The sequence below is a fragment of the Electrona antarctica genome, assembly GCF_951216825.1.
Source record: "Electrona antarctica genome assembly, chromosome: 13".
Taxonomy (NCBI): domain Eukaryota; kingdom Metazoa; phylum Chordata; class Actinopteri; order Myctophiformes; family Myctophidae; genus Electrona; species Electrona antarctica.
The window spans coordinates 48544292-48555715 of NC_136794.1; the positions used below are offsets into that span (position 1 = coordinate 48544292).

Below are 11424 nucleotides of genomic sequence, written 5' to 3' on the forward strand. Positions count from 1 at the left end.
CCGGAACTACTCTGCCGGTACTGGGAGAACCAAAATCTGGCGCGTGGAAGGACTATAGGCTCTGTGGGTTGACTCCTGACCGGGCCCCTCCTACGTCTCACCAGGTCCACTCCTGCTCTCACCAGGCCCAGGACCTGTGCGTTGCACCAGACTCCCAGTACCAGGCACTGCACTCAGGAGTGGTGGATTATAATGGCCCTCCTAAAGGCCTCACCGAGGGTTGTTGGGCTTCCTCCTCACGGAGGACACAGGCTGGGGCGCTAACCCATACTGCTCACCCGGGTGCCGTCTACATTCCGGCTGTCACCAGTCTCTCCGGTGGTCACCAGACTATACCTGGTTGTCACCCGTCTCTCCGGTGGTCACCAGACTATACCTGGTTGTCACCAGTCTCTCCGGTGGTCACCAGACTATACCTGGTTGTCACCAGTCTCTCCGGTGGTCACCAGACTATACCTGGTTGTCACCAGTCTCTCCGGTGGTCACCAGACTATACCTGGTTGTCACCAGTCTCTCCGGTGGTCACCAGACTATACCTGGTTGTCACCAGTCTCTCCGGTGGTCACCAGACTATACCTGGTTGTCACCAGTCTCTCCGGTGGTCACCAGACTATACCTGGTTGTCACCCGTCTCTCCGGTGGTCACCAGACTATACCTGGTTGTCACCCGTCTCTCCGGTGGTCACCAGACTATACCTGGTTGTCACCAGTCTCTCCGGTGGTCACCAGACTATACCTGGTTGTCACCAGTCTCTCCGGTGGTCACCAGACTATACCTGGTTGTCACATAGTCTCTCCGGTGGTCACCAGACTATACCTGGTTGTCACCAGTCTCTCCGGTGGTCACCAGACTATTCCTGGTTGTCACCAGTCTCTCCGGTGGTCACCAGACTATACCTGGTTGTCACCAGTCTCTCCGGTGGTCACCAGACTATACCTGGTTGTCACCCGTCTCTCCGGTGGTCACCAGACTATACCTGGTTGTCACCAGTCTCTCCGGTGGTCACCAGACTATACCTGGTTGTCACCAGTCTCTCCGGTGGTCACCAGACTATACCTGGTTGTCACCAGTCTCTCCGGTGGTCACCAGACTATACCTGGTTGTCACCAGTCTCTCCGGTGGTCACCAGACTATACCTGGTTGTCACATAGTCTCTCCGGTGGTCACCAGACTATACCTGGTTGTCACCAGTCTCTCCGGTGGTCACCAGACTATACCTGGTTGTCACCCGTCTCTCCGGTGGTCACCAGACTATACCTGGTTGTCACCAGTCTCTCCGGTGGTCACCAGACTATACCTGGTTGTCACCAGTCTCTCCGGTGGTCACCAGACTATACCTGGTTGTCACCAGTCTCTCCGGTGGTCACCAGACTATACCTGGTTGTCACCAGTCTCTCCGGTGGTCACCAGACTATACCTGGTTGTCACCAGTCTCTCCGGTGGTCACCAGACTATACCTGGTTGTCACCAGTCTCTCCGGTGGTCACCAGACTATACCTGGTTGTCACCAGTCTCTCCGGTGGTCACCAGACTATACCTGGTTGTCACATAGTCTCTCCGGTGGTCACCAGACTCTACCTGGTTGTCACCAGTCTCTCCGGTGGTCACCAGACTATACCTGGTTGTCACATAGTCTATTCCTATGAGTCACTATAAATAGAATCAACTGTAGAACTAGACTAACACTAAGACATTCCAGGTGCCTAAAATACGACTAAAACTAAAATCAAAATGTGCTGGCAAAAACAACGCTGGTAGAGTGTGTCCTAGTACCTCATCCTGTTGGACTGCATCTCTTTCTTAACACCAGTGCTGTCATAAAGGCTTGTCTCCTCGCTCATCTAAAGAGAGAAGAAAGAAGTCATTTATCTCACTATAGTGGACTATATACAGACAAATGTGTCCATAATAACAACAAACATCACACTGTATTGCATGCACGCACGTGCACGGCACTGCACGCACACACGCACACATTGTATACCGGCTGAACAGAGGTTATCTTAAAAGTCATAAGAAAGTTTAAGGGTCAAATATGTGTATTTGTTGTGTATGTTTGTTGTCCGTGTTGCATTAATACCTTCTTCCTAATGTGAGCATTTCTTTTGTTGTCCAACGGGTTATCCATAGCATCGATGCCTACAAACAGATAGACAGGATGACAATGACATACAGAGAGATAGACGGGTAGACAGGCAGACAGACAGGTAGACTACACATGCATATATAAACATGGTGTTGACTTTCTTACATTTGCCAGAGGAATGCCACTCAACAATGTGTGCGTGCGTGCGTGCGTGCGTGCGTGCGTGCGTGCGTGCGTGCGTGCGTGCGTGCATGCGTGAGTGCACGGACGGACGGGCTACACATCCATACTGTATATAAACAGGTGTTGACTTTCTTACATTTGCCAGAGGAATGCCACTCAACAATGTGTATGTGTGTGTGCGTGAGTGCGTGCGTGTTGGCAGGAACCTTCATATTCAAAGTCTCCAACGCTCTTAGGCACCAGTCGACCTTCACACCCAAAGTTCTCTAACCTCCTCTGGTAGAGAGAGAGAGACACACAACACACAAAGAACACGAGAGAGAGAGAATGGGTGGTGATCTTCCTGGAATCTTCTTTACTTCCTGGTTGTTTATCTCAGTGGTTCTCATATACATGACTGTTGGGGTGACGACCTGCAAAAAAAAAAAAGACTTGGCCAAGCCTTGTGAGCCAGCCATCTTTCACGACTCACCGGTCTAGCAACATAAGCACTGGACAAAAACAAACAAACAGAATAAACACAATGGGGCAAGTTATATTTTTGTGGTAATGGCGAGGAGTGAGTCTTGGAGCCAGTATGATCGCTCTGTCGTACGCCGAAGCTCCACTGCAGCCAGCGGGTGTCCGTCAGCGTCAACGCAGGGAATGTTCCCTTTTTAATCAACCGCCGGTGCTTCACTGGCAACGGTTGCGTTTAGACGGCATCTGGACGGCGGCACCCTTTCGCTTAGTGCTGCCGGGCGCGGCTGCACTAATAACTTTGGGGCAGGTCCATCTAGAGTTTGAAATTTGAATGGACAGGTATAAGTCAAAAGGGAAATATCGAAGAGGAAGGATGGATGGGGAAGGATCAACATATGGAATGAGTTGCTGGCCAATATTGATGACATCAGGCATCTCCATATATGGTACGACGGCAGGTCGCATTTACTATGACATCAGGATCTCCACCTCTCCATCCCTGATGATGTCACATAATGATAATGATAATGAATTTATTTATATAGCACATTTTCTAGACAAAGTCACAAAGTGCTTTACATCAAAAGAACAATAAAAGATCAATCAATGGCCGGCATAAAAATACAAAACATACATAATACAATAATGACAGTTAGGAAAAGGCTTTAAGATAAAGGTGGGTTTTCAGCAGAGTTTTAAATGTGGATAATGATTTTGCACATCTTAGGTCAGTAGGTAGGGCATTCCAGAGTATGGGGGCCCGGGTTGCAAAGGCCCTGCCACCCTTAGTGACAAGCTGAGCTGTAGGGGTCTCCAGGAGGGCCTTGTCTGAGGACCTGAGTGGGTAGGGGTCTCCAGGAGGGCCTTGTCTGAGGACCTGAGTGGGTAGGGGTCTCCAGGAGGGCCTTGTCTGAGGACCTGAGTGGGTAGGGGTCTCCAGGAGGGCCTTGTCTGAGGACGCACAGGCCTGTAGCGTTTCAGCATGTTACTCATGGCTTATGTTACTCATGGTTACTCATGGCTTTAAAAGTCATGAGTAAAAATTTTAAATCAATTCTGAAACTAACGGGTAACCAGTGGAGGGTAGCTAATATGGGGGTGATGTGGTCGCGTCTTTTGGAGTTGGTTAAAAGTCTGGCAGCTGAGTTTTGTACTAATTGTAGGCGGGATATAGATTTTTTGCAGAGACCGGAATAAATAGAGTTGCAGTAATCTAAACGAGAAGAAATAAAAGCATGAATTACCTTTTCTAAGTCCATGGGTGACAGGAATTTTTTAATTCTGGCTATATTCCTCCAGGGGTCTCCAGGAGGGCCTTGTCTGAGGACCTGAGTGGGTAGGGGTCTCCAGGAGGGCCTTGTCTGAGGACCTGAGTGGGTAGGGGTCTCCAGGAGGGCCTTGTCTGAGGACCTGAGTGGGTAGGGGTCTCCAGGAGGGCCTTGTCTGAGGACCTGAGTGGGTAGGGGTCTCCAGGAGGGCCTTGTCTGAGGACCTGAGTGGGTAGGAGTCTCCAGGAGGGCCTTGTCTGAGGACCTGAGTGGGTAGGGGTCTCCAGGAGGGCCTTGTCTGAGGACCTGAGTGGGTAGGGGTCTCCAGGAGGGCCTTGTCTGAGGACCTGAGTGGGTAGGGGTCTCCAGGAGGGCCTTGTCTGAGGACGCACAGGCCTGTAGCGTTTCAGCAGGGGCCTTGTCTGAGGACCTGAGTGGGTAGGGGTCTCCAGGAGGGCCTTGTCTGAGGACCTGAGTGGGTAGGGGTCTCCAGGAGGGCCTTGTCTGAGGACCTGAGTGGGTAGGGGTCTCCAGGAGGGCCTTGTCTGAGGACCTGAGTGGGTAGGGGTCTCCAGGAGGGCCTTGTCTGAGGACCTGAGTGGGTAGGGGTCTCCAGGAGGGCCTTGTCTGAGGACCTGAGTGGGTAGGGGTCTCCAGGAGGGCCTTGTCTGAGGACCTGAGTGGGTAGGGGTCTCCAGGAGGGCCTTGTCTGAGGACCTGAGTGGGTAGGAGTCTCCAGGAGGGCCTTGTCTGAGGACCTGAGTGGGTAGGGGTCTCCAGGAGGGCCTTGTCTGAGGACCTGAGTGGGTAGGAGTCTCCAGGAGGGCCTTGTCTGAGGACCTGAGTGGGTAGGGGTCTCCAGGAGGGCCTTGTCTGAGGACCTGAGTGGGTAGGGGTCTCCAGGAGGGCCTTGTCTGAGGACCTGAGTGGGTAGGGGTCTCCAGGAGGGCCTTGTCTGAGGACCTGAGTGGGTAGGGGTCTCCAGGAGGGCCTTGTCTGAGGACCTGAGTGGGTAGGGGTCTCCAGGAGGGCCTTGTCTGAGGACCTGAGTGGGTAGGAGTCTCCGGGAGGGCCTTGTCTGAGGACCTGAGTGGGTAGGGGTCTCCGGGAGGGCCTTGTCTGAGGACCTGAGTGGGTAGGGGTCTCCAGGAGGGCCTTGTCTGAGGACCTGAGTGGGTAGGGGTCTCCAGGAGGGCCTTGTCTGAGGACCTGAGTGGGTAGGGGTCTCCAGGAGGGCCTTGTCTGAGGACCTGAGTGGGTAGGGGTCTCCAGGAGGGCCTTGTCTGAGGACCTGAGTGGGTAGGGGTCTCCAGGAGGGCCTTGTCTGAGGACCTGAGTGGGTAGGGGTCTCCAGGAGGGCCTTGTCTGAGGACCTGAGTGGGTAGGGGTCTCCAGGAGGGCCTTGTCTGAGGACCTGAGTGGGTAGGGGTCTCCAGGAGGGCCTTGTCTGAGGACGCACAGGCCTGTAGCGTTTCAGCATGTTACTCATGGCTTATGTTACTCATGGTTACTCATGGCTTTAAAAGTCATGAGTAAAAATTTTAAATCAATTCTGAAACTAACGGGTAACCAGTGGAGGGTAGCTAATATGGGGGTGATGTGGTCGCGTCTTTTGGAGTTGGTTAAAAGTCTGGCAGCTGAGTTTTGTACTAATTGTAGGCGGGATATAGATTTTTTGCAGAGACCGGAATAAATAGAGTTGCAGTAATCTAAACGAGAAGAAATAAAAGCATGAATTACCTTTTCTAAGTCCATGGGTGAGAGGAATTTTTTAATTCTGGCTATATTCCTTAGTTGGAAGTAACATGTTTGGACGACACGTGTTATTTGGGGAGTAAAAGTGACATGATGTCCCGGCGGGCGCACGGGAAATGCACGACACACTGGCGGGAAATGCACGATTCCATTCCACGTTCGGTCAAAATTAACAGTATTTGTATTAATTATTTTTTTTCATTCAGATTTTCATTTTGTTTAGCACATTCAGAAACGCATCTGGTGAGCCCTCCAAATTATGTAGCGGCCCCCCAGGTTGAGAACCACTGGTTTAACTGACTCTGGAGGAGGGCACGGTGGCACAGTTGGTAGTGCTGTCGCCTCACAGCTAGAAGGTCCTGGGTTCGATTCCCCCTCGGGACGCTGTGGGTGCTGGCGGCGTGTTTCCTCCTCCGCGATATCAGTGCCCATACCCGAGGCGGGGTTGGCGAAAGGGCCTTTCTGTGTGGAGTTTGCATGTTCTCCCCGTGTCCCCTAGGGTAGGTACCCTCACATGTTCTCCCCGTGTCCCCTAGGGTAGGTACCCTCACATGTTCTCCCCGTGTCCCCTAGGGTAGGTACCCTCACATGTTCTCCCCGTGTCCCCTAGGGTAGGTACCCTCACATGTTCTCCCTGTGTCCCCTAGGGTAGGTACCCTCACAAAAAACATGCAGTAATCCTGGTCTCTAAACTGCCTCCCCCTGGCCAGCCGGGGCGCCTGATGGAGGGGAAAGGAACTGGTTGGAATAACGTGTTCCTTCCACGCGCTACGTCCAACCAGGGAAACTCCCCCCTGTCAGGTGTAAAGGAGCAACTTGGACACTCAGGCATGAAGGAAGCATGAGTTCAAGTCCGTTGCTCTCCCCATGTCCCCCATATATGGGGACTAGGTTGGCGGAGGGTGTGTAGAGCCCAGGATCACATTAGATAATTGACACAGGGGTGAAAAGTGGGTTACAGAATCGTGGGATAAAAAATAAATAAATAAAATAACTGACTCTGGAATCGCTTTATAGAATTATAGTGGATGGCAGACACTCAAGCATGTACTGTAGACAGACAGACAGACAGACAGACAGACAGACAGACAGACAGACAGACAGGCAGGCAGGCAGGCAGGCAGGCAGGCAGGCAGGCAGGCAGGCAGGCAGGCAGGCAGACAGACAGACAGACAGGCAGGCAGGCAGGCAGGCAGGCAGACAGTTACCACCAGTGGAGTTTCCTGGGCCTTTGTCGCCATGACAATGGCTTCCTTTAGTGCCTTCTTGTACTCCTTAGAAGCTGTCTGTAAACATAAGATCAATAAAATAGCCCATTACATCCATATAAATACTATACAAATAATGCATAGGCTATATTTAAATTATATAGTATAAAATAAGTCATGTAAATATTGCACTTTTACAGGAATCCTTGAAAGTCGAAACAATAATCACAATAAACTAGAAAGGTGTCATGAAGCTCTGCCAGAAGGCACGCCCTACTGTACTTCATGTTTTTGAGTGGTGCAACCACTCCAAGGAACAGCAATGTCACTATGGGACTATGTTACTATGTTATTATGTTTGTTTAGAGTACCAGTAGGGGAAAAAGTGGCGCTGTTGTGCCAGAAACAGAGAGAGAGAGATAGTGTTGCACTGTTGCCTGCTAATTACAGAGAGAGAGAGAGAGAGAGAGAGAGAGAGGGGCAGGGGGAGAGGGGAGTTGCACCACTCAGTTCACACGGGTGTGAGATTTTTGTCTGTGGCATGAGTTGACAATGGTTTGGGGTTGCCGTGCGCATGTACGAAAAGGCACAATGAAGGAGGCTGTGTGCTGTGTGGAGACGAGGCTTTTAACAGTGACCACATCAAAAAGTTGTCACGACATGTGACGACATGTTGTCATCACTAGGACAAACATGACATTACAATGTTATAGCTTAAGGGCCAATACATAATCCAGAAATAGCATACATGGACTGACAGGGGCAGACTGGAAACAAATAAATACCTACAAAGCATATCAATCAGCTGATCAGTCAGGCTATCAAATAAATATAAACTATGTTGGACCCAACACGAACTCATTAGCAAACATACAAACCAATGATTTGCTTGTTTTGAGGGAAGGCGACAGGGCATTCCACACCTGAGTGGCAGTGCTGTGGAAGGTGAATGGGCTATATATATGCATCCAATTCTGCCAAGTCGGTTGCCAACCGGAAATGCAGCGACGGCCCAAGCTGAACGCGGAAGAGTTGGATGCATATAGACCATTTATCCAGATTTGTTCTAAAAGTGGGTGGCACCAGATCATTATTCACGCTCCCTCTAGTGTTGACTTATGGGAGTTGCTCACCTTTTTGAGGTAATGAGTCAAGGAAATGGTCACTGATGGCATGGAGGGCAGAGCTGCATTTGCAATTTTGAATGTCAGTCCCATTTTCAATTTTCAATTTGAGATCTGGCTTCGGTCGGGGCTCTAATGTTGGTGAGGCCGTAATATACATGTGTATGTATAAGTGTACTCACAGTCAGGACGTAGTTTTCAGTCAGGTCTGAGTAAGGCTTGACCCGACTGGTACGTAACCAGGACACACTGACTGGGTCTCCTAGAAAGGTGACGTGGTACCTACACTGCACACACACACACACACACACACACACACACACGCACGCACAGGTCGCACACATGCACGCACGCGAGCACGCACGCACGCACGCACGCACACATTATTGTCATAATTTACTGACCATTGGTGATTATGATATTATCTTACAGACTGTTAATTTGTCTGGCTTTGTATTAAACAGGCAGTACACATGCTGAGGTACAGTTTATTCTTACAGGCTGCTTGTCTATTAACTTGCAGCAAGTGTCGGTGTCTGGGTCTTTTTCTATCAGAGCAGGCCACCTAGAAGAAGAAAAAATGATAAATTGATCAAAACAAGAGATGAGACAACCGGCACATGCAGGTCATCGGGGGCCCAACCTCCGGGCAGGGAGGATGATCTAATGCAGATCATCGGCGCTACAGGCTGTGGTGGGGGGGACTGGCGACGGTGGCACAGCGGGATTTACATTAAAAAACAACATACAGTAGGTTGTCAGGGAGGGGGGGGGGGGGGGGGGGGGGGAGACAGTTAGCAGGGATCTGACTGTTACGGTCTCCCGGGCCATCAATATGACGCGTCTTCACGGAGCAGAGGGCACTTGCAGGTCGCCGGAGGGGAAATATCAGTATTCAGTACGAACTGGAGGGGAGCAGAGGCTGTGACATATCGGCTCCATTTCCGTCACCGCTAAACCCCTTATCCCTAAACGTTTTTTACTATTTTGAAAAACATTTTTGAATAGTTCAACTAGCCAATCTACATTGACACGTGTGAGCTTGTAGACTGGCCATTTTGAGAAATAGTAAAAAAAAAGGCAAAGAAGTTTAGGGATAAGGGGTTTAGCGGTGACGAAAATGGAGCCCATCCTGTCTGTCTGTCTAGTGTGTGTGTGTGTGTGTGTGTGTGTGTGTGTGTGTTTACCAGGGGTATCCACTCTGACGGGCCCAGACCAGAGAACCTGGCACCAGATTACTCATCACCTTCATCTCCATCATCGTCCTCCTCCTCAGAAACCAAACTGCTGTACTCGATCTAGACAGAGACAGATCACTAAGGAGAGGGAGACTACTGTGTGTGTGTGTGTGTGTGTGTGTGTGTGTGTGTGTGTGTGTGTGTGTGTGTGTGTGTGTTCTCTCACCTGATTGGATAAACAATTTATTTTGAGAGACATAGGCTACTGTATATTGTGACAGTACTCACGTACTGTTACAATATAGAGCTATTTAACTCTTATTTAACAAACATATATCACTTACTGATACTTTAATTGCTATAACAGGATTGTGTTGTTAATCAAATTTTGGAGGCATGCACTTAAGGACATTAATTAATTTCAAACTTTAAAAAAAAATATATATATATACACCAGTATTTGTTTTTATTAGACAGTCATATTCCTTTTAGAGCAGAGATAAATGAGCTCTTTCATAGAACAAGAGCTCAAGGTCACTTCTTAGAAAGAAACGTTGTATCGTTTAAACGTTACGGCATGTGAGGCGGGCCACCTGTTGCCTAAGATCTTGTGTTATTTGTGAGTGTGTTGTGTATGCATTTGTTTGAGAATTCTGTTTGTCCAAAACAGACAGACAGACAGACAGACAGACAGACAGACAGACAGACAGACAGACAGACAGACAGACAGACAGATAGACAGACAGACACATATGTCTATGGGTAGACAAACTAGACATACAGATGGATACAGACAGACAGACAGACAGACAGACAGACAGACAGACAGACAGACAGACAGACACATATGTCTATGGGTAGACAAACTAGACATACAGATGGATACAGACAGACAGACAGACAGACAGACAAACAGACAGACACATTGGCAATGATGTACAGTAGCCTATATATGCTAACAGAAGATTAAAGTTAGCAAAGTAGCATTCATTTAGAAAAAGTATGCTAGCTAAACAACTGTCATTAATGAAACAATTGTTTTTTAGTGGTAAATAATTAAGTTAATAATTAAGATAACTGTTTGGTGTGCAGCTTTTCCCCTTCTCTCTCTCATTTCATTCTACCTACCTCAAACATGCAGCATAAAGTTACTTCTCATCATCATCATCATCTCTGGAGACCTCTGTCCAAAATCACTTTACCAAAAAAGAACAAATATGAAAACCATAAAAAGTTGACAGCCAGGCCGGAGGCTGATATGTGGCCCAATGGGGTTTGAGTATATTAAACTGATGTTCTGTCGAGCCAATAGGATTGGGATTCTGTCAGTTAGGAGCCCGCCCTTTTCAGGTTGTTTCCTAGGCCTCGCCCCCAATTCTGTTCTTCTGATGCACATTCACTTCACGGCTTGAAGCTTCCAGGCCAGGACTACGGCGTCTCCTCCTAAAGTTACCTACCATTCCTCATGTGGTTGTCACCGTTTTTATTATACTTACAAGTTACAAAATATTCAAGTATAAATGGGTGTAATTGATTGACTTATCTGGGAAGGCGTTGTCTATCCATTACACCTGTGCATTCACTGTCGATCTGTACACAACACTACACAACACACAAGTGGAATGAACGCGATGGGAACTCTGGAAGAGGAAGTATAGACTCCATAGCAATAAAGTTGGTTGTGTAAGCCTACTAACCTGTGTATTTGAAGGCAAGTTGAACCAAGCCAGTTGTGTGTGGTGATGACACAGGAGGCAGGAGACTGTAGACACTAGACTACAGCCTGGACCAGGACCAAACATTGTTGCCAATTTTGTCCAGGGAAGTTTGTGTTCTAAATACCGCCAATATTGTTAAATCAACATAAATTAACTGAACCTGGGCGCCATCAGCGTCCAGGCTTGCGGAGTGCTGACAAGACTCCAAACAATACCCCCATGTATAGGCCTATTATCCATATTCTTTGTTCAATGACATCATTCAACAACCCTATACAATCAATTGCTGTGGTAATAAAATCATGGGCAATTAAAATGTTTTTGAAAGCATAGGCTACCCTGTAAATATTCTCAATGTATTTCTAGCCTCTTGGACAATTTAGATTTATGGTAGACATCTAGAAAACACTAAATCCAGGGTGAATTCTAAAGTGACATGTG

General features: G+C 48.7%; 1 protein-coding gene across 1 annotated transcript; it reads right to left on the bottom strand.

Moving 5' to 3' along the window:
• Window positions 1-1767: 1767 nt before the first annotated feature.
• Window positions 1768-11080, bottom strand: LOC306935026 (zinc finger CW-type PWWP domain protein 1-like; the record flags this gene model as incomplete). The annotated part of the gene is made up of 8 exons (XM_079517847.1): window positions 10963-11080; window positions 9275-9385; window positions 8586-8652; window positions 8270-8374; window positions 6964-7041; window positions 2477-2546; window positions 2082-2140; window positions 1768-1842 (listed from the first exon to the last, which is right to left on the bottom strand). The coding sequence occupies exons 2-8, from the start codon at window positions 9346-9348 to the stop codon at window positions 1768-1770; spliced, it is 528 nt and encodes a 175-aa protein (XP_079373973.1). The 5' UTR covers window positions 9349-9385; window positions 10963-11080.
• Between the last annotated feature and the right edge of the window lie 344 nt (window positions 11081-11424).